The sequence below is a fragment of the Alosa pseudoharengus genome, unplaced genomic scaffold (assembly GCF_046254945.1).
Source record: "Alosa pseudoharengus isolate Yale_2024_CS ecotype anadromous, Long Island Sound unplaced genomic scaffold, YU_APseudo_1.1 YU_APseudo_1.1_scf_19, whole genome shotgun sequence".
Taxonomy (NCBI): Eukaryota; Metazoa; Chordata; class Actinopteri; order Clupeiformes; family Clupeidae; genus Alosa; species Alosa pseudoharengus.
In genome coordinates this window covers 26676074-26700311 of record NW_027468657.1, presented here as the reverse complement: position 1 = coordinate 26700311, position 24238 = coordinate 26676074, and the positions used below count along the sequence as shown (strand labels likewise).

Genomic DNA, 24238 nt, shown 5'->3' with positions numbered 1-24238 from the left:
TCAAACTGCAGCTTTTGAGGAATTACTTGCATTTCATATGCAGGACTGTTGTTTAAGACATGAAATTGCATTAAAAATTACATTCTTCAGCCGTTTAGTTCAGGAATTATTTTGGGAAATTGCATTGTCCTTCAGAAAAACGGTTTTTGTGAGGGGATTACATGTGGATTACCAAATATGATCATGTAATTTTAAAGAGAGTAATTTGCACTTTTCCAAGTAGCCTAGCTTTAGATAGATACGTGATAGATATATAGAGTGTAATTGGTAGTTTCCAAAGCTTCGAATTGGTTTCTTAACACTGTTATTAAATGTGTTTTGCGTAAACTACGATGCTGAAAGTATGAGGAAAATGTTTGTTTAGCTTTCATTTGTGTTTAATTCCTATCAGATTTGAAAGACATAGAGCTAGACGAGCGTGAAATATGATGCGAACTTGCTAAACATACCCATGCCTTCTTCCACTGAACAAGAACCTGAAACCTTTCGTGTTACCCCCTCCTCCTTCGCCACTAGGCTATACCATAACCCATAATGGCTTCCCTTCCATGGACATTTCCCTATACGTCAACTCCGCGACCCCGTCTGTTCATCGCATTTTAAAGGGGATATGCCAGCAACGTGGGCGCGGGACTGCGCCTATCTCTGCGCGCAACTAATTTTGACATAATCTTTGCGAAATTATGAAGTCAAGAGGACTTCATGGACACAGGAACGCATTTCTAACACAGTAGGGTGCATTTGCCGTGGATTATTACATGGGGAAGTTGTTTGCTGTGAGTGGCGCATAATCTGGCCAGGTTGTTCGTTGCATGCATGGTGTAAAGTGGATGGGAGTGAAAAACATATTGGACATATTTCTTTGGTCACTGTGTAGATGATAGTGTATTTTTAAGGTGATAGTACCTCAGGCTCGAACGATGAACGAGGAGGTCATTTGTGGCTCACGCTACTAACGTCATCCATTTGCTTGGCGCTTCGCTTCCTTGTACGAAGCCAATAGAATGAGTGCTGAGAGAAAGAGGGGCCGGTCTGGTCTCTGACATCCGATTCTTTCCCTAATCCTGTGCTGATGGAGGAATTTTAAATCCGCTTTCCAACCTGCCATAGGAGCTGTGAGTGAGCGGAGGCGGAGGGCAAATCTGTTGAATTGGGTTGTTTGGTTACTTTACGTGTGGACATTGATCTGTGATATCCAACCATGACTAATTTAACGGGGAGTATCTCTGTGTAGCCTAGTTTATATAAATATTAAACAAATGAAAGAGGAGGAGTCGGTTGTCGTTTTGTTTATGGATAAAGGGATGCAGGGCGCATTTACAAAGGGGACCGGAGCCACTTGGAGATGGGACTAAACGCCGCCAGACCTTGCGCAAGTTGATTTGTTGCACCGCGCAAGGAAACTCAACATAGGCTGAGATTCTTGGTCTTGAAAAGCAATTATCTCCGCGTAGTTAGGAGGCACAACATGACAGATACGACTCGAGACCTGTCACAATATTTTTTATGCAAATCACTACATTTTAATTAGGTTTCCTTTAAATCATATTTGGGACACAAGTTTGCTTTGCAGTACTGAGATTTGGACCTTATAGCTTGTTGTTCCGCTCAAATTTACCACGGATGAAAAGGCAGCCACATATCAAGCTATTTTTGTACGCGTGAGTCGGCAACTGCATCCTTTCTGCAAAGGATGCACCCAGAAAACAACAGTAACTCGTCTGAGAATGTGCCAACAGGCGCCGGTGGTCCTGCCCACGAGAGGGCTGAGGTGAACGGACTGGACCAGGCAGAGGTATCAAATTGCGAACTGCAGACTGGACAGCGAGATCAGTCTGCTCAGAATACGATGGAGCATAAAGAGGCAGTCCATGTCCCAGACAAACTCGAGGAGGCGAATCAGTGCTGTGAGGGGAGCGAGAGTAAAAATGCCCCGGAGGATAGCACGGCACAACTCATCGAAACGGGATGTACCGACAAAAGGCCACTCTCGCCACAGACAGGTCAGGCGCCAAGCGCCATGCATGGCTCGGACTTCGTGCCCCCCGAGGGTGGATTCGGCTGGTTGGTGGTCTTCGCCGCTACCTGGTGCAACGGGTCCATCTTCGGCATACAAAACTCCTTTGGCATTCTCCACTCTATGTTGGTAAAAGCGCATGTGGACCCTGACGACAAAGCATCGCAGTTTAAAGTAGGTGAGTTGTTCTGGTGCACCTGTTGGAAGTTCACTATTTCACTCTATTGATGGTGTAATAAACAGGTAAGTCGCAAGTACAAACAAACAAGTATAGCATAGGTGTGAGTCACAATTGTTACACTTAATAAGTTCACGCACTTCATTCAAGGGTTGCATTCCATTTGACATGCCCCATAACACAATCGAGTTTACCACAGAAGGGTTTTTGAAAGGTTTTGCATTTAAGCAACAGTTGCTCATACCTGACACCTTTCTTACGTTTACAAAACCATAGACTCAATCTCAGCCTCAAACGTCTGGAGCATGGAGCAGGTTAGGCCATGCGTGTGCGATATGGAGCATCTTGAATTCAGATGTCTCTGACAGTTTGCTTGGTGCACCTACTGACCAGCATCTTGGGACCTTGTGAATTGCTGTGTGTGCAATAAGACTGCAGAGAATGTTCTTGGGTCCTTCCACATGATGTGGATTAGTCCTGTAGCTAGGCTGTACCCCCAAATCTAAACATGGCGATACATAGGCCCTATTCTATAATCACTCCTATGATATGCTTTTTAGTGCAAAGTCCAAAGTACTTTTTGTTGAAGGAATAAGATCATCTGTCTAATGGAGATTCCTGTGCACATGTAGTCCTAGTCCCTGCCATGAGAAAGACTATGGCATGAGTCATGACTAACTCTTACAGTGACCTTGCAGGGAATAGGCGGAAAGGACTTTCCATTGTTTCTTGTTAGTTTATTTATTTAGTTTATTCAGCTTTTCCACACATTTTTTTTTAATCTGAAGAGTGAAATGGCTGCACACTAGCCTGTAATGTTCCTCTATCAAAGGGGATGTGCAGTAACTGGACTGGTTGGGGACACAACCATCCCAGAGAGAGGGAGAGCAATAGAGAGGGAGAGATTAAGATAGGAAAGGAGAAAGGGAGGCAAAAAGAGGCCATAAAGGGCTTAAAGGGGGCAGGCACATTTTTCACTGCCCACTCAGTGTCGCGCTCAGTCCGCGAGGTCGGAAACAGCACTGTTTGATCATAGTGTGAGTCGTCAGGGAAACGCCCACGTTCATAATGCTCTTGCTAAAAATATGTATCGTTTGAGAAAATAATAATACAAAAATAAGGCTGAAAGGTTAAACACTTTCCATTTAGACAGTATCTCTAAATACTGTGTTAGTATTGAAGACATGAGTCTTTTGTTATAAGACAATCTTAAGAAAATGTCAACATTTTGTGATAAGGGCATTTTAGATGTCTATGAAGACAATGCAATAAGTTGCAATTAAAATAAGGAACTTTCCCTTGTGCCTGTTCAAGGGCCGCTTGACACATAGAAATGCCTCTTTGAATATCCTCTTTGAACTGAAGAATATACAGTATGTGAACGCCCCCTCTATCGTACAAGTGGACTGAGAAAAGTGCTTTCGAGAATACCTAAAGTCTCTACTTGTTCTGTGCTTGTGTGGGCATTACCTTGTTGAAGTCTGTCTGTATCGATGATCTTACAAGTTGAGCTCTGCATATAGTTTTGAAAGCAGCTTGGAGCATAACAGTATTGCAGTTTTCTTTATCTGAAAGTGCATCGGCAAAATGTTGTTAAGGTTAAGATAATGTTTTTTACAACATGGTTGTGCTTTCTGGTGGGATTTATAACTCATAAAACCATGCCGCTAGACCATGCAAGTAATCGACTAGAGTAATTACAGTGTATCCTATCTATAGTTAAAGATATTGCTGCAGTTTAAGTGGCCAATAAACAATAATTCAATCATCATCAAATTGCTGGCATTGCTTGTTTGCTTAATCTTGGCTAATTGTTCTCTGTTTTTCTTTCACAAATCAAATATCAATCTGAAAAAGAAGATTGATTTTGAAACGAGGCAGAAAAGTTAATATGATATGGTGTGCCACTCTATTACTAATTAACAAACTACAGACTGCACCTCTTTGAATTTGTTATTAGTGTGTTAATTCCTATAATGTGAGAATATCGTTTCTCTGATTGTGGTGGTTGCTTTATAGCATGGATATTATAAACACAAATTCACTAGATTGTTATAGCTGAGCTTTTTAATGATAAAAAAAAAACATGTCTGACTTCTGTCAAATCTAAAGCCTGTTTTGCTTATTTGCATGTGTTTTCTCTAAGCAGAGTCAAAGTCCACCCCAATGGAAAAAAACATCTGAACATTATAGGCTATTGAATTTCATGGTTTACATACTGTCACTCTGTTGTATTTTTTTCAGTAATACTGCATGGGAGGTAGACACTGTATTAAGTGGACCTCTCTCAGTCAAATGAGAGTAGCTTCTTGTTAGGATATCAAGTTATTTCTTGCTTGCCCACGACTCTGTAGACTGACACGTCACCTGTGGTTTTGAATACAGTAGATTACAGTAGGCTATGAGACAATGGGCATAACAATACCAGACAGACCTATCACCTGAGGTTAAGAGTCAAACAAAAATATGATTAATTCAGATAATTTGTAAGTGGGCTGGAAAAAATGTGCACATATAGTGTGCACATATTAGTGAACTATAAGTATCACTTATAGTATCACTTAAATGCTTAAATCAAAGTAATAGCTACTTTCTAAAATGTCATTGGCTAACTACAATCACTAGAGGATATAGCCTGTGCTACTTGCCACAGGCTGCGCAGGTGGAGCATGGAGATAGAGACATTGTGGGAAAAGTTGACAATAGAGGAATTCAAAATAAGGTTCTTGTGCTCATGGCCATAGCCATGAGTTTGAAAAATAATGAGATCCATGGCTTTGGGATATGCAAAATGCAATATGGTGTTTCACCTTGTAGTGGTGCTTGACTTGATACAGCCCTCAGAAGTGCAAAGCAGGAAAAGCACTAAAGTCAGATCCAGAATACATGTAAGAGCAGTTTACATAAGAAATGTCCATATTTCGAAGTTGCTTCTCCCAAAGTGACTTAAGTCAAGGGTAGAATATGTGGAGGCTGAAATGTACGTAGTGTACTGTAGTTGCACACTTTTTTTTACTTTTTTACTCAAGTGCCTGGGAGAATCTGGTCCTTAATCTTTATCATGGATGAGAGCTTAGATGTTCTTGTCCGGACCAGAAAACACGGCAGCAGAAAAATGTCATGTTGTCGTGTTGCCAAAACAGCCAGGTGGTTTCTTAAACACACAGATCCGAACGTTGCCTTTTCCGATCTGATTTTTTTTTTTATCATCGACACACACTGGGTTTTAAAAAAAAACATTTTAAAAAAAAACTTTTGAAATGTGTTCAATCGGATTATGGTTCTTTGTCTTGCATCCTTCTTTCTGCCACCCCGAGTCGGCTCTCTGGCACTGTGTGTGTTATGTGGCTCTGATCCAGCAGAGCTCAATTCTGGCTGAAATTAAGTGCTGAAAATGCTTTTGTATGTACTCTGTCAGGAGCTTTAGTTGGGTTTTTCATTAAGCTCGAGATGACTTTGATCACAAATGATAGACCACAGGGTTGCTTGGGAGGGGGGGGGGTTCTATAATTGCCTCATGCATTTGTGGTAACTGTCATTGTGGGGCATTGCACACAGGGACTAAAACTCTATAGAAAAATAGGAGGATATAGGTTCATAGAGTGCTTTTGGCTTGCTTCCTTTGTCTTTTGGATTCGACATGTGTTCTTATTTCATACCTAAGTCCTCCTGGGAAACTGAAATTCTAGGTCGTAGCCTACTCCATACTGTTCCTGTCTCTGTGGGAACCTCAAACAGAATGATCTTTAGGAAATCAATAAATCATTTAGGGCAAGAGAAAAGTGTAATTTATTTCACTGAGATTGTTCTAGGTTTTTGATGGTTGGTTGGTTTGTGTGTGCTTTGTAAGGCATCTCTGACGACAGAGATGAAGCCGTCGCCGCAACATGCAGCATAGACAGGAGGAGAAAAAGGGGGTGGGGGGTGGGACTGTTCAATCTCTCACTCCCTGGGGCTGACCCAACTCTTCCCAAAACCTGTCAGAGTACATCTGTCACCGTTAGTGGGTCGCACTCCTAGAAGAGAGCCTGCTCTCTCTCTCTCTCTCTCATTCTCTTTTTTTTCTCCACTTCTCCCCCCCCTCCCTCCCTCACTCCCCCCTCTCCCTATCTCACTCTCACTCTTTCTCTCTCTTGCTTCTTTGTTATGAGGCGTTCAGACCTAATTCCACTTAATGAGTTTCGTGTTGATGCTTTAATACTCTTGCCCAACAAGAAAATTGGGTCTGAAAGTCAAGGATGTAGGCAGTTCACTGTATAAAACAAGAGGCAAAACCATGCTTCTCCATGAAATAAACAAAAAGGGACAGACCAAAAAGCTATGAACATGCTGCTGGTAGTCGGGGGCACTGGTGCACAACGAAGGGCAACGTTTTGACTCTTTGCTCGTTAATGACCTGAATGACTTAGTTTGATGTGTTGTTTGTTGCTGCTTCCACTTCCAGCCTAGACCTGCCAACCGACCCACACAGTCGGGCCTTTGATACTTCCACAACTGTTTCAGGCTTGTTGTCACTGCCACTGTTTATTTGACTGTATTCCTGATTTTTTTTTTTTTATGCATTCATAATTTTTATAATTTTATAGATCCTTTGAAAATCTCTCAAAGCTTATGCATTAATTGCCACTAGATAAACTACTCATGTACTGATGTGTTTATACATTGTATTGTTCATTTTAGTCATTGATATGCACCACTACATATCAGGGGAGAATGATGCTTGTAAATTCAGACAGTCACAGGCAAGGTACAAATGACCATGACAAAATGGTTCAAATGTCACGATTAAGTGTGACCTTGGAGCATTCAGACAAGTATGTCAGACCTCTGAGCCATTCGATCTTTGTGTCTACTCTTAATTTCGACACAGAGTGGTCAACTAATCCTGCTGTTAATATTCACAGGAATGTCTGCAGCCTGTTGGGTCTAAAAAGCTTATCCAGGATTCCTTGATATCGTACAATCTGTGCCTTACCAAACCCTTCCCCTTTTGATGTATGTATGCCAGAGACCCACATGTGTGGCTCCTATTCTAGGTTTCAAAGAGGTCTACATCTGAAGTTGATTTGATAATTCAACAATGGGTTCTCGGTCACAGGACGTAACAATATGTAGGTTAGCATGTGATTTATTTAGGTGGATGTTTTCTTTCTTCATACCCTGGAAAACAATAACATCATGAAAAGAACATTAAACAAAATTGAATATCTACAAAGTCCAATGTATGCACAAACAATCAAGAAGGGTTCAGAGGAACACATAGGGCCTGTACATGTGAAATGAACTGGCATCCCATGGAGGCCAAAGTCATTGTACAGTTCGTCTTTATGTAAACCTTGACCTCCCACTTCCCTCCAAAAAAAAAGAAATGTGTGTAAACATCCATTTGTTGTGTATGTTTGCCTAGCACTCCTTTTGCGTGGGTGGGTGGCTAGGCTTGGGAGGGGGCAACGACACATCTGAATTATTGCCAAGATACACAACAGCCGTACCACTCCACAACTTCAACCCAGTGTCACCCCCAAATGTTTAACCAGAGTGCTCAACTGTCATTGACTTTAGCCTGGGCTGCAGACATAAAGCTACCTTTGGACCATGAAATAACACCATGTCTGTCTGACTCTTCAGGAAAAAAAGAAAACGCATTTATTGTCAGTCTGTGTACTTTATCAGGTCGTTTACTGGAGTGTGTGCCTTCAATGTTCGAAAACATGATGTGTTGTTGCCACGGCATTATCCAATTACCACCTGTGAGATGAGGCCCTGTATCCGACATATTATGTTGTTTTCGCTCTTATCCGCAATTATATGTGTTCACTGTGGAGAAAAAGTGATGTACGAGTTGTGAAAAAAAAATACATCACCTCTCTGTTGTTATCAGCACATTTGTTGTAAGGCCCTGATTATTTATTTATTTATTTTTCTTTCTTTCTTTCTTTCTTTCTTTCCACCCTCCCTTCCCTAGCATGGGTCGGCGCGCTGGCCATGGGAATGATCTTCTTCTGCTCTCCTGTCGTGAGCATGTTCACAGACCACTTTGGCTGCAGGAAGACAGCGGTGGGGGGTGCGTTTGTGGCCTTCCTTGGGCTGCTCGCCACTTCATTTGCAAGGTAAACAGCTGTATCTCTCTATATATATCTCCCTCTCTCTCTCTTTCTCTGTCTTGCTCCCTGTCTTTCTCTCCCTCTCTTTCTTTGGTAACATTATAGGAGCTAATCATTAATTATTCTGTTCCCTGCTTCCCCTCCTACCCTCTGGTTGAGTTCATCCAGGAACACTCTGCCTCCAGGACATGATGGGGGGAAAAAACGGGGGGAAAAGTCGAGGGTGTCTCGGCTGGTTGCATAGCAAGGCTTTCGGTAGAGTTGACATGTTTATAAAGTGATAGCAAACCTTCCCTGCAGTCTCTGAATTAATGGATCTATTTACATTGTGAATGTATGTCTCGCCGAGCCGAACATAAAAAAAGGAAAAACAAAACATAGAGGACCCTTTGAAAGGCCTTTTTTGTTTATGTAACCAGAACAGTATGCAGAGAAGGTCTAAAGTATCTGTTCATAGAAAACCATCAAGAGACACATTGTGGTTCACAGATCTGGCCAATTGATGTGTTTAAGCAAAAGAGCTCTCACAATCAAATTCCTCGGCACTCCTGGCTCCAGTAATGAGTCTCTTGGCACGGCTGTCCACTCTTTTCATTCGTTCTCTCGTTATTTGTTTATTTTAGTCTCTCCCTCTGCCTCTGTTTCTCTTTCTCGCTTTCTCTCTCTCTCGTTCATTTAGCCTCTCTTTTTTTTTCCGTAGCCTTTCCATGGCGACTTGCACATCTAAACTCACTGAATTGCTCTCACTGACTTCCTGCAGGGGTACTTTCGAAGCAGTTTTCTGCATGAAGAACCCCCCCCCCCCCCCAACACACACACACACACTCCTCTCTCGTTCTGCCCCTCTCTCTCTCTGTGTGAAGCATTAGGACTGTTCTTCTGTAGGGTGGACTGCTGAGTGGAAAATGGCTGTTAATTTTCCCAGACCTGGCTGCTGTGCTGAGGAGGCACTGACACCACGATGTGCAGAGAGATGGTTTATTGCCGTCTCTGGAGTTCGTCCATCCACACATGGCCCTTGAGCACAGTCTGTCTCTCTCTCTCTCTCTCTCACTCACACACACACACACACGCACACACACACATACATGCACGCACATAGGCATATGCCTGCAGAGCAAAGATACACATAAAAGAAACACACACACACATATACATACATGCCTGCACGTAGGCACTTGCATGCAGAGCACACATACACATAGATATGCACGCACGCACACACAAACACACACATACACACACACACACACACACACACACACACATACTGTATCTGTAAGTCTGTACATGCACACACAGACATACATAGACATTCATGCACATGCAGGAACACACACACACACAAACACACACACACACACACACACACACACACACACACATACTGTATCTGTAAGTCTGTACATGCACACACAGACATACATACACATTCATGCACATGCAGGAACACACACACACACACACACACACACACACACACACGCACACACACACACACGCCACCTCGGTTCACCCTGCAGAGCTTGAGCCCACCTTTAGGCTTTGATCAGAGCCTCCTGCCAGTACAAGCTTGTCTCCTCAAGCCCCCCGTGGTGTCGAGTGTCTCCAGTTTCAGCGTGGAGATTAAACAGAAGAAGCGGAGTGAACAAAAAAAAATGATGCCGATCTCTCATCATGAGCTGCGGAGGCAGGGGTTGTGGGTCGGGTGGAGGGAATCAGCAGCAGAATTAATGAACTAGATCTGGAATGTGTTTTGATGTAGTCATCTGCAGGCTAAGCTTTAGTTTTGTGTCCTTTTTTTATATTGCTCATCCTCCTATTTTGCTAAGCATCTTAATTGCATCTTTTGTGTAAATTAAAGAGCATGGCTGGTTAATCACCCGGCAGATGACTGTTTTCTTGATGTGAGCAACACATGTTATGGAATGTGTGCTAAAATGAAGCACATTATTTTTTTTTTTACTGTTTTCATGTTTAGTGTGTTCCAGGCTATCACCGCTGTCACTTCTTTCATCCTCTTTCACTCTTCCATCCGTCCTTCTCTCTTTCTCTCTTTCTCTCTCTCTCTCTCTCTCTTTCTCTCTTTCTTTCTTTCTCTCTCTCTCTCTCTCTCACACACTCTCAGTTCAATTCAGTACACTTTATCGGCAAGGCCCTTTAAAAGGATATCGTGTTGCCAAAGTCTTGAACATACAGTATAGAACTATAGAAGGTTTATTTTAGAATTACTCTCTCTCTCTCTCTCCAGCTCCCTCGTCCTCCGCTACTTCACCTATGGGATCCTCTTTGGCTGCGGCTCGTCCTTCGCCTTCCAGCCGTCGCTGGTCATCCTCGGCCACTACTTCCGCCGGCGGCTGGGCCTGGCCAACGGCGTGGTGACTGGCTGCAGCAGCCTCTTCTCCATGGGTCTGCCGGTGCTCCTGAAGAAGGTGGCCGAGCCTCTGGGCCTGAGCGCCACCTTCCAGATCCTCAGCATCTTCATGCTGGTGCAGGCCCTCCTGGCCCTGACCTTCCGCCCACTCCTGCCCTGCCGGGGCAGTGGGCCGATGGGGTCGCCCGGAAGCGCGGCATTGGAGGCCGGGGGTGGCGGAAGCCGGTGGCGGCGAGGAGTCTCCGCAGTAAAGGCCTTCTTCAACCTGCGAGTGTTCCGCATCGTCACGTACCGCGTGTGGGCATTCGGCGTCGCCACGGCAGTGCTCGGCTACTTCGTGCCATACGTTCATCTGGTGAGCCTCCCGTCTCCCTCATGACTACCTTTTGAGTTTGAAAATCCTCTGACTGTATAAAGTGAAGCAAAAATGTGAAGAATTGAATGGAAGCTAACTGTCAAGGTCTGGAGGAGTGATGTGAGGGGGTGATGAAAGTACTTACATCTTAATTCATTCTATACATAATGCATAAGCATGGAGCAGAGCATAGCATTAAACATTGAAGCGAGCGAGTGAGGTGAGGCCATGCTATCTACTGTATATGTACACCACTGCTGATCATTATAGGATGTCGGAGGTTAATTATTGAGACGCACGCTCCTTTGAAACTCTTTGGGGTGGTCAGCGAAACGCATCCTGATTTAACCTTTCGGAATAGAGAAAACAGATGTGCTTTTGTTTTTACACAACCAGAATGGGCCAGAATTTTTTTCTTCATATTGATTGATGTAATGAGGACAACTCTGATGAAGATCATGTCAGGGATCTCTCTCTCTATCTCTCTGTTTTTGTCTCTCTCTCTCTCTCTGTTTCTGTCTCTCTCTCTCTCTCACTCTCTCTCTTTCTATCAATTCAATTCAAGTAAGCTTTATTAGCATGACAAATATTTCCAAAGCAGAACATTCATACATTTACATATACATTTACATAAAGAATGCTTGGAATACAGTACATGGCAAATAGATATGCATCCAAGATTAACAAACTGGTGAATGTGTATGTGTGTGTGTGTGTGTGTGTGTGTGTGTGTGTGTGTGTGTGTGTGTGTGTGTGTGTGTGTGTGTGTGTGTGTGTGTGTGTGTGTGTGTGTGTGTGTGTGTGTGTGTGTGTGTGTGTGTGTGTGTGTGTGTGTAATTATACGGATAGGTGCCGTATAAAAGTAATAATTATTTAACCACTGTCCTTTGCCTTATTATGGCATTCAGTGACATATTTGGCAGCAAGACCTGCTGTCTGTCCCTGCTGTCCAAGTACTGCCATTATTTCTTGTTCTTCTAGATTTCGGAACCCTGGGGTTAGCCTGTGTAGCGAAGGGAGAGAGCAGTGACCCCACCCGGTCTTGAACGCAACGCCAAAGAGCCAGTTGGTATGGCAGTCAGAGCGCATACTCAAAGTGACGGTAGTCCGTCACACTGCCCTCCCCTTCGGGAAGCTTGCCCATGCATTTCACACACACTGGCGTCCCTCGCGCAAACACCAGCCGTACTTCTCCCATCCCAGGCTGCCCCACACACGTGCTTCACCTATCTCTGGGGTCCCTCACACTGGGGTCAACCAATCCTGGGGGTCCCTCATACAGCTCACACACTGGGCAAGCTTCCGAAGACCTCACGGCAAACCATCCCACTTCTGACACCATATGTAGCGAAGGGAGAGAGCAGTGACCCCACCTGGTCTTGAACCCGGGTCTCTGGGGCACTAAACCTGCAGCTTGACCAACTTGCAACGCCAAAGAACCAGGCCCGTTAGTATACAGTAGCAGTCAGAGCGCATACTCAACTTTAGTGACGGTACTCCATCACATCCTGTCAAAGTATGACTTCCGTATAGTTGTATATTTCTCACAGTGAAGAAGAAAGTGCACCTCAGTCTTAACCTCTTAAGCAGAGCACTGAGTCTGTATTTGGTCAGGATCTTTCTGCTTTATATCTCCTAACAGTAAAGAGATATTCCTCCAATTGGTATTCAGATTTTATGGACCGGTAACATTCTAATTTGCTATAGTTTTTTGTCTCCTTTTCCCAATGTTCCAAATATTTTTCTTTAGATTCTTGAATGATCTTATTGGTGTTCAGTTTGAAAGGAGCACTTGTCTGAGAGAAGTTATTAATGTCTTCTTTGGAGATGCATCCTGAATTTGAGGGCTCTTTTTTGCATGTTGATGGAATGAAATTACTATCTAATGAAATTACTATTACTCTCTCTCTCTGTTTCTGTCTCACTCTCTCTCTCTCTCTGTTTCTGTCTCACTCTCTCTATGACTCTCTGTCTCTCTCTCTCTCTCTCTCTCTCGCTTATGCATTACGGATGGGAGCTTTCCCCCACGCCCTAGTGCAGGTGTTTTTTTTCTTTTCTAGCCTGACATACAGAAGGAACCCAGGGGCAAAGGAGGTGTGTCACGGAGCTGTGAAATTGTCAGATATCGACAATCCCTTTGCAGTGCTGTTTTTTCAGGCCGTGGCTTAGATGTAAACAATACTCCCGGCCTTTGTTGTAGACCGTGTCGTGGTTCCAACAGAGAAGTACGCCGAGATCCACTCCAACGCCGCAGGAAGGGGACCTGCTCTATAGTCGCCCCTAAACATGGAGACCCTATGGCCATTGATGTTATTGTACCATGTGTCCATGTGGGGAGGTTTCAAAGCAGGGAAAATATTCCTCCGGGCCGGAGGCCTTGGGGTCAGGAAGTACTTCTAAGAATTATTTTGCTGTTGTTCTTCTCTGTATTGAGGGTGGGTTAGAGGGAGTGGACAGAGACCGGCATTCTTTAACTTAAAGCAGCCCTGTCTTGAGAATTGCCTAGTTTTATGGAACGTTTGGTAGGGAAAGATGGACCCCCCAAAAGCTGTCCCTTCACAAGCATTTATTCAGCTACTCAGGGCAGTAGCCTGGTTTGCTGCAAAATAAAATCACCATTATTACAGTTAATGTGCTGAGCTCTTTTGAATTTGTGACACTGAGCTGACGCTTGTGCGAAATGAAAGGTTAACTGAGCCATTGCACGATCACTAATTAAAGCTGAGTGGGAGATAATCTGTAAATTAAAATTTCAAAATTATATTGGCAGCAGTGATGCGTGAATGATGTCTCGCTGTGCTCTGAAAATGTAAATGTCTTGGTGTGCTGTATGTGTGGGATGTGTGTTTACTTTATCATCTTATTACTTTGCCCTTTCACAGATAGAGTTTGTGGAGGAGCAGTTCCCGAAGTCGGAGAAAGACTGGATTCTACTGGTATGCATCGGTGCCTCGTCGGGAGTTGGACGACTCATCTTTGGGAAAGTGGGAGACCTCATTCCGGGGGTAAAGAAGATATACATGCAGGTACATCCATCAAGATGTCAGCATACATCATGTATTGCTTACACTAGCGGTCCACAAATAGCTACTTCTGAGCCAAAAATGCTCTCTGCCAAGATGTTTTTGGCCCAGAGTAAAATTTTCCACATAAACTCTGGGCTGGGTCTGAGGGTCGAAGCGGTCAGAAATCCACTGTAATAATAAACTATGTGATATAATGCAACAGTTTAGGCTTAGCATGATGGCAAGTTGTTATGGAAACGACCTTATATAAGGTTGATCAAGGGTCTACAGAGGAGGGGTAGCTTTTGTGAGTGCTAAGCTACTTTTGACTTCCCTTTGTATGTCCAAAGCTCATTTGATAGTTTTTAACACTAGTGCAGTGCCCGTTCAAACATGCTATTCCTGTAGAAAACCTGTAGCCCGATTATATGCCCGCAGGTAGGCCTGCTTTCAAAACTGGATGATGATGTTATTATAAGGCAATAAGCAAACATGACGGGCTACTATAGGCTTGGGCTGCCATAGACATGATATGCTCTAGGTCTGACCTGTTAATTATGATGTAATGAAAGTTAATTCAGATTTATCTCTTAATTTTAATGCAATGTGACTGGAACACTATAGAAAATTATAATTATAAATCTATGCTTACATTTTTCAAAGTCTGACATTCTGTTTGAAGTCAAATGGACACGCTGACATTCTGTTTGAAGTCAAATAGACATGGCATGATGTTATTTCAGTTAGCCTATTAGCTGGTTTGATTTGCATTGAGCTCAATGAGCATCAAACCAGCTAATAGGCTAACTGAAATAACACCATGCCAATCTCTAGGTATGGTGAAGGGTATGTGATGATGTGGAGCTATTTTAATTCCAAAGGCCAAGGGAACTTTATCAGGATGCAAAGTATCCTGGATCCATGAAAAAACTGGCCTTTAAAAATCAATATCTGCCTGCCTCTATGGGAATTTAACAAGGGGTGTGAATACTTATGACTCCTGTATTTTAAGGAAGAACATTTATTTATTTACGATACATTATTCATTCACAAAGAAAATTGGTGTCCTTAAAGGTTGGATATTTCCTAATTTTTTTACTTAAGGGATTAAGATCAATTTGCAAAAGATGATTTTATATTCCTCTTTTTAGTCAACTTTAGCATGGGTTCAAAAACGTATGAGCCTAACTGTATGTATTTATACGACAGGTATAAATATGTATTAATTTCTTATTGGATGAGAAGCATTCCATGAGTCATCCAGAGTAGCAATGTGACTCCCACTCTTGCCATATTGCTTAAGTATGTATTATTTATTTATTTAACAGTAAATTATATGTTTATCTATTGACTTGTAGATGACGTCGTAGTAGTACAATTTCATTAGCTATAGGAATAGCTTTCACTGTTGTCGTGTCATTAAGCCTACTTTGCTTACCTCCTTCATCTGTCCGTGTCATGTCATGTTATTGTCGTCCCCTAGGTGGCGTCCTTCATGGTGCTGGGCCTGATGTCCATGATGATCCCCCAGTGCCGTGTGTTTGAGGGCCTGGTGGTGGTGTGTGTGTTCCTGGGGCTCTGTGACGGCTGCTTCATCACCATCATGGCGCCCATCGCCTTCGAGCTCGTGGGGCCCATGCAGGCCTCGCAGGCCATTGGCTATCTGCTCGGACTCATGGCTATCCCCATGACTGCTGGCCCTCCCATAGCCGGTGAGTAATAATAATAATAATAATAATAATATTAATGATAATGATATATTTTATTTATAAAGCGCCTTTCAAGACACCCAGGGTCGCTTAGTACTGACCAGTGACAGTGTGGTTTGTTTGAATAAGCACTCTGAACTCCATTAAGCTTACTGTTCATTATGCTCATAGATGGATATTTTGTCTGGATGAGAAGAGTAGAGAAGAGAAAGATGTTTTGGCCTTCAGCCTCTACTCTGTATTGTTATTGAGTTATAAAACACAACAGATGTTGTCGCTCACTGATTTGAAGAAGGTTTTTTGAGATGTAGAATTGTAGTTTGTCCAGTGGGGAGCCACATATATTGTGTGATGTTAATGCAATATTACAAATTGACCGGATGGCAGGTGTCTTAATGAATTGAAATAGTAGTACACAATAAGCATTGTTAAAATACAATGCAAACACTCAGACTGATGCTGAACATGATAATTGTTAGAGTCCTTTTCTGTTACATCATGCAAACATCTGGACTCTCTCTGTGTTCCTCCTACGGACATAACAGGAAGATCCATTATGGGAGCATGAAGTCTCTAATCAAATTTATTAGACATGATTTCCCGCCACCTTCAACTCATTCAGTGCAAAAATGAAAAAATTAATTAATTTTCATGCCCCCCCCCCCCCCCGTCACAATTTTTTTTGTTCCTTTATTTTTTTGCCTGCCTCTTTTACTTTCTTTTCTCTCTTTCTCTCTCTATCCTTCCTATTTTTCTCAATTCTTTGAGCCAGGGTACACACATGTGAGCACGCACACACACACACACACACACACACACACACACACACACACACACACACACACACACACACACACACACACATACACAGCTTACTGTAAGTGCTTCCCCAGCTTGCCATGTAGGTGGATATGCTTGAGTTGTGTAGTGTGTGTGTGTGTGTGTGTATGCTGGGGACACAGCCTTCCCCAAGCAAAGGTTTTCACACATGGAATGTTGACATCATCAATGCCACTCAAGTAGATCTCCTGTACCTGGATCACCCTTCAAGGTCACAGCCAATAACTGCGTAGCTCATCCCACAAAAGAGCTTTTTACTCAGCCCCTGTCACCTACCTTGTTGTGACTAAATATATGTTTGAATGGAGACATTCATGATGTCAGGGGGTCTCTTTAACAGATAAGCTCCTCATAATAAGGAAGGCTAGTCAACACCTTAATAGCTATGTAGTCATATTTCGATTGCTTTGGAAATCACAATCATGGTGGAAAAGTCAACAATGTGAATAACCCACTGAAATTTGTGCAAATGGTACATTAACTCTCGCCCACAATAGCCATGTTTACATGGACACTTTTAATCCGATTAGAAATGGAATAATGGCTCAATCAGAATAAAAATGTTCATATAAACACCTCAATCGGAATGAAAATACCGGATCCGATTAGAATTTTAATCGGAATGAAAGAGGTGGTTTATTCCGTTCCTATTCCAATTGAACAGCCATGTATACGGTCAATCGGATTGCCTGCTGTATCTTCTCAAGGAAAAGTAGGCAATTATGGCTATTCCGATCAAAGATTCTAAAACGATTGAGAGTACCTGATCAGAATAGAACGCACCCCATGTAAACAGACGGCACGAATATTTCAATTGGAATATTTAAATCAGAATGACAAAAAAAAACTGTCCATATAAACATAGCTATTGTTATCCACATTTCACTGCTTTCTTTCACAATACCTACACAAAACCTTCTAGGGGATAGATACAGCATCATCATACTCCATCACTGCTAGGAGTTCAGACTGGCACACCAAAAGGGAATTAGAGAGGGTTGTCACCAAAGCGTCTGACATAATTGGTTGTGACCTCCCTCCAGTCCACGCTCTGTACTCTGTACCTTAAACCGTGCTCCCAGAATCATCAAAGATCCCGCTCACCCAAACCACCACTTTTTCCAGCTTCTCCCCTCTGGAAGACGTTACAGATCTAGAAGAACTGAACCCACACATTTCAAAAATAGCTTCTTCCCCTCAGCAATAAGAACTGAACACAAATTTCTCTCTTTATTTTTTGTCTTTTGTCTTTGTATCTCTTTCTTTTCGTCTTCACTGGATTGAGCTAAATCCTTCTGTAACAAAAATACCACCAACTTTGTTGTGTGGTAATAAAGTATTGTGTGGTAATAAAGTATCTGTCTATCCTTACAGTATGGTATAGGCTATGCATAACCGCAAATGCCTTTATACAAAACCCTTGAGTCCAAAATACAAGCCCTTGATGCAGGCACCAAGAAATACCAACAAATACTAACAAATGCAACACATTTCCATTCAATCAAAATATTTGGCCAATCCTCTTTGTTGCTGTGGCCATTTATGATCCAGCAACATACCAGACAAAACACAAGCCCTTGGTGCAGGCACCAACTAGCCTGACGAGCCAGACCCACATTAAAATGTAGGGTCTGGGCACTCACCGTTCACAGTGCTCCAGTCCGAGGGGCGGGATAATCGGTTGTCTTTCAAATTCCCTCTGCACGCAATAGGACAGCAGCAGCGCTATGAGTCCCATGCGTTTCACACCAGCGGAGCTAGTTGGCTAGTTCAAACTTTTGCCAACTTAAAACAAGTTTAACTCGTGTCACACTGTTGGCCAACAGCAACATCCATCTTCTTTGTTTTCAAGTAGCAGGGAATTCAAGCCAAACCGTTGCAACTCTGCCATCAATCATTATGTTAAGCCCGCCTAACGACTCTATACACGATTTGATTGGCCTGATAGAAGTTTAATTTTTCGAGCTCACAAGCCAACGGAGAGTTGCTAGACTAGCCCTGGAAGCAAATGTAATTTGCTGCCGCTAGGGTGCGTCTAGATTTCTAGGCTAGGCACCAACATATTCCACTCCAAAAACACAGCCCCAACATTTTACATATCTCACTTCAGGTTACAACAGGACCCCCAAGATGTCTGCAAGTCTCTCAGCCATAGCCATAGGCCTGCCTTTTTAGCAGCCTCGGATAACTGACTCTATATGGATACAAAAACGTTTTTGAGTTTGAGTGGTTTGTGTGTGTGTGGCAGAGGGTAGGACTAAAGGTAGGATATATGATAGAGACCCAGAAGGAGTCAACAAATGTTGGCATGATGGTGCTCAATCATACCCAGTCATTTTTGTTTAATGAACTCATAGCATAGATTCTCCCCAGTCAAAAAACAAATGGTTTGTTTGGTTGAAAATACTTGTGAAAGACACAGTGGACTGGAGTAGATGTCTTTTAACAGGAACTTTTTCTGCACCTTTTGCTCACCAACAAATCCCCACCTCTCCTCCAGGTCTCCTGCACGACTATTTTGGCAACTATGACGTGGCGTTCTACCTAGCTGGCGTGCCGCCCATCGTTGGCGGGATGGTACTGTTCTGCGTGCCCCTGGTCTACCAGCGCATGGCCAGGGCACAGAAGAAGGAGCCGGAGGACCCCAGCGCCGACAGGATGCTAAAGAACTGCTCCAACGGAGACATGCTCCCCGGCTTCACCGACATGGAGACCCACATCTGAGAGCTCCTGCCTGCCATGCAAAGGTACCCGTCTTACAGGTCTCTAGATCCGTAAACAAAGCCCTTCATGCAACATCATTCATATTGCGTCATAGTCATGGGCAAAGATGTGACTTGTTCAGATATGTTCTTTGGCAGTACTTCCATGATCCCTGCCTAGCCTGGTTGTGCTTAGTTGGGCCTGGTCCCAACATGTTAAGAACCAGGAGTTGAGAAGTTTTGGAGACTCTTGCTGCGTTATTTCAAGGGCCATCCATTATTGTTGTTGTAGTAATAGTGGTTATTTTTACTGTAATCTGATAATCAGTATTCTTTAGAAAATCTTGTATTGTGCATAATGCTTTATTTTTGGATGGTGCTAATATTCTTTTTTTTAAATATACTGTTTGATTTATAAGTCACTTCGGTCAAACATGTCTGTCAAATAGCATAACGATGTCCTTCCATTGTTTGACTTTTCACCTTTTCAGTCCAGAGGGATTCTGTTCACCAGCACATACTCAACTGTGACCTGTAAGAGTCTCCGAAACCATGGCAACTATGCATTCATAGTTTGTCACAGAACTGTCAACAAAGTTACTAGAATCCAGGACATGTTCATAGGAGAAGAAATGTTGTTGCTTCAAAGCCCTCCATAGTCCTTGAGAATGCCTTCACACAGCCCTACACAACCCCTGTGTCCCATATGATGTGACATATTAACTGAAAGAGAAAGTCTGATATATATTGTGTGTGTGTGTGCGTGTGTGCACGTGCGTGCGTGCGTGAGTGCGTTTGTGTGTGTGTGTAGCGGAGGGTAGGACTAAAGGTAGGATATATGATAGAGACCCAGAAGGAGTCAACAAATGTTGGCATGATGGTGCTCAGTCATACCCTGTCATTTTGTTTAATGTACTCATAGCATAGATTCTCCCCAGTCAAAGAACAAATGGTTTGTTTGGTTGAAAATACAGTGGACTGGAGTAGACGCCTTTTAACAGGAACTGGGGGTTGTTTTCTGCATATGCAAAATATGATATAATGTTGTGGGTAAGATCCAGCTGGAAGTTATTGAAGGACTACTCCATAACTGATTACTTCCTTGTAAAAAAGCCTTTTTTTAAAATGTGTTTTCATTTATGTTCTATTTTTCTGTCTGTTATCTACCAAGTTAAATTTCTAATATGCTTCAAATTTATTTTGTATAACAATATTTTGGTGACAAATCGAGAAAAGCAACACATGTTTTTATATATGCATAAGTTGGTTTTAATACATCTTTAATTACTTACAAAACCAGTCTCAAATCTTACGTATGCCACTATGCACACATTAATATGCAGTAGTTTTGCAGTCTGTGCCATTGGCTACATGAACATTAGATTACTATGTTGGAAAAAATACATAGTCTCAATGGACTATGTAGAGCCTTAATTCCCTCTGTATAAGTGCTACATCTCTCCCCCATTATATTGCATTCATTTGGCAGTGTCTGATAGGAAACATCTCACCTCATATGATTTGCATAATGATTTTTGGCTTCAGATTTGTATTGATTTTCTTGATATGCATGTAGAACACTGACTCGTAGAAATGATTTTATTTTCCTTGTTCTGTGTGAATAATGGCCCCAAGGTCCTCTGTGTGAATCATAGCAAGTAATGCTAATGAGATGGAGCAAAGATCTGATATTGAGATGGTGTGTGGTTGTGTGAAAACGTCCCTTTTAAATCCGTTTGTTTGTTTGGTTGTTTTCTTTTGTTTATTTGACAAAACGGTCAGTGCACTGCTTGTTATCTTCTGGTTGAAGAAGTACCTCCTGACAAACATTAATTGAACACTAAGCATTGGCTTGACATTAAGACTAATCAGAGATGTTTTTGAAGGATTGGCACGCATGCATACCACTGACATTCTCAGCACCATATTATGGTATGTCGCTATGATATGAGAAACAAACAGTGTAGCATGTGTTTTCAGTGAAACGTCAGTTTAGGATCATTGTTGTAATTCCGTCATGTTGTCAAAGGACAACAACAGCAACCCCTTGCCTAGTTCTCCCAAAATTAAGCTTGTGCCAGTTAAAGTATCTGTGAACAAATCGTCTTTTGCTTGATTCATTGACCTCCGTCAAAAGAAGTAGGCAACTACAGTAGCTTTCTAATTGACATCTTCTGGGCTTTATATGTTTTTATATTGGACATGCTTTTCCTTTAGAGTCAGTATAGTATAAACAATATCGCCTCACTTGGATCAGTGCTTAGGGATCCCTTTTTAGACAGTAATTCAGCACTGTTCCCTTACCATATGGATCATGTACCTCTCCTGATAACTGGTTTCACTACTTCCTGTCTTCTGTGATAGTACCTTGAATAGGTGTGTTTAGGAGTGTGCCAAGGTCAGAACATACCTCAACTGCCCTCTCCTCTAGGTAAAGTCAAGATAAATATATATATATATATATCTCAGACACACACTCTCTCTCTCTCTTTTTTCTGAAATGCCGTTGCACTTACTGTATCTCTATCTCCCACAAAAGGCAGAATGCACGTTTCAGTCAGACTTTTAAGAGGGTGGGGAGGGGGTTGTGCATTTGAGATTCAGATTTTGTGTTTCGTCTCACTTCGTAGAATGTCTCAGGAACTCAGGGACTGCTTGTTGGATAGTTTCAGTTGCTCTGTTACCTTCTCTCTCTTCAGGTCACTTTCTCCTGTGCTTGCTGTAGCATTTTTCCACCCTATGGGGTCAGAACAAATACACAATAGGAAACAGAGCCTGCAGCTTTCTTGCGGTGTTGGTGTAGAGACACTGTACAATCCAGGACCACAAAAATCAACTGTATGCTGCTTTTTCTGTTCTTTTTTTTTTAAGTCAGGCTTTGCGAAAACAGCATACATGTGCCATTAATTGAGTTCAGCTGTCCACATTCTTTGCTTTGTGTAGCTCGAGCGTATTTCTTCCGCACTTCCCAAATCGGTGATAGACGGTCTTCCATGACATGGTTTATGTTTTTACCAAATGTAACGACAAGCTGTGTGTGTGTGTGTGTGTGTGTGTGTGTGTGTGTGTGTGTGTGTGTGTGTGTGTGTGTTTCTGCATGTGTGTGTGGCTGTGTGTGTGTGTATGTGTGTTTTTGTCTGTGTGTGGTTTGTGTGTGTGTGTGGTGTGCTTCTGGTATGTGTGTGTGTAGTTGCACTGTTTCAGTGCGAGCAGGACGCGGGGAGAGAGCAAAGGAAGAGAGCATTTCTGAGCCCTGTGGAGTCTATGTTTCCGTTCCATAGAAACCACTCCCTCTCGATGCCTCTCTATGGCCTCCACTTGCTTTTTTTTTTAAAGTTTGCAAATCTCCAGCATTCAAAAATGTTACTGTCAGTTCATAGGGAAAACACAAAATCATCTCACAGCTATTACCTCAGAAACTGTTGAAATTCCTCCCTGTATATGCAGGGAGTTGCCATGGCATTACCTTGGAATAGGACCCAATCGATAAATGACTGAAATCACAGCAATTTTATTCCACATAATGCATATATCATATCCACAGTAACATGCAGATTTGATGATGTTCTGGGTGTTATCTTTTTATTTCTCTAGTGACATAAATAATTCTTTACCTCACTTACAGTTTAAATCTGCCGAATTAGGATTTATTTAGATTTTTTTTTTTTTTTGCCAATCAATGTTTTGTATCAATGTCAATTTTTTGTGACTAATTTGTAAACTGATTTATTTTTCTCCTGTCAAGAAATTAAATATTTTATGACAGTGCAGTGCCTGCATAGAAAATATATGCTGTATTAATTCTACAGAAGATAAATGTTTTGTAACACACAAATGAACATATAACAGTTTACATAATCTTTATAGAATCCTCTGTGGAGCACAGCTCATATATGCATCATATATATAAATATAAATCTAAAGCTTTCTTTAAGTATGTATTGTAACTATCCTCCTAGAGGCTGTTGCTTTTAATCTGATGAAACATGTTCTGCTTGTCAAATTAAACATCTTTTAAATGCAGATGTAAAATTACATTTTTAAAATACTGTTTTAGGGCCAAGCCTTTCTTGACAGACTGAGTATTTGGAACAGAACGTTGATAACAGTCCTCTAACTCAAAGAAGGCTTTTCTACCAAGACTTGGGCTGTGGTTCTCTGTGAACCAGAGTGCACGAGTTTACTTTTGTTTGGGGATTCTCTCTGACCGAGTGCTATCGCTGTGTATTGTCTGTGCAACTTGGGCACCTCTTCTCCAAACCTCAATCTTTTGATATAATTTCTGTGTTTTTGCACCCCATCACAACAAAAAGAAGGAAGCACTCAAAGACGTTCTGCTGCTAGGGATGAGTAATTTTGTGTTTATGTGAATAGTTTTTGATCCTCAATAGTATACATCTTTTTTCTAATAAACCAACAATAAGCGGATGATGTGGCTTTTGACTCTTTTGTTGCATCGACTGTGTTGTTTACGTTTGACTTTTTATTTAAAGGTAGCACTACATGCAAAACACAGCACTACATCATACCTGTCAACATAGCTTTCCAAAAACTTTTTGAGGGGGGGGGGGGGCAGTGTTTATGCCGGATCTGTGTTTGCATATTTAATACGTTTCATACACGTGTTTCAACCTATGGTTTCAACACTGCATTTCGGCCGTTGCTTTTACCTTACCATTACCTTACGCATGCCAGTTATGTATCCACCAGCTGCCTGCCTGCAGCCTATCCAAAACTCCAAAGCTGCTTGCTGTCAGATTTGGTTCCGAGGGCACAAGTTCAGTGTATCAACAACACTCAATAACAGTTTATGTGATGTGTTAATCAATTAAATTCCCAACAATTTCACAACAGCTAGTTCTGGAGTAGGCCATTTACAGTAACTAGCCCGCTTGCTTACGACGAAACTCGCGCTTTCAGAAATAACCTCCGGAGTATATGAGGAGGTTTGTCA

The 24238-nt window shown here is 42.2% G+C and overlaps 1 protein-coding gene across 1 annotated transcript; it reads left to right on the top strand.

Annotated features, from left to right (window-relative positions):
• The first annotated feature begins 596 nt into the window (after window positions 1-596).
• Window positions 597-23712, top strand: slc16a2 (solute carrier family 16 member 2). The gene is made up of 7 exons (XM_076292139.1): window positions 597-2195; window positions 8161-8305; window positions 10551-11028; window positions 13911-14054; window positions 15517-15745; window positions 19083-19329; window positions 19776-23712. The coding sequence occupies exons 1-6, from the start codon at window positions 1694-1696 to the stop codon at window positions 19304-19306; spliced, it is 1722 nt and encodes a 573-aa protein (XP_076148254.1). The 5' UTR covers window positions 597-1693; the 3' UTR covers window positions 19307-19329; window positions 19776-23712.
• Window positions 23713-24238: the final 526 nt, after the last annotated feature.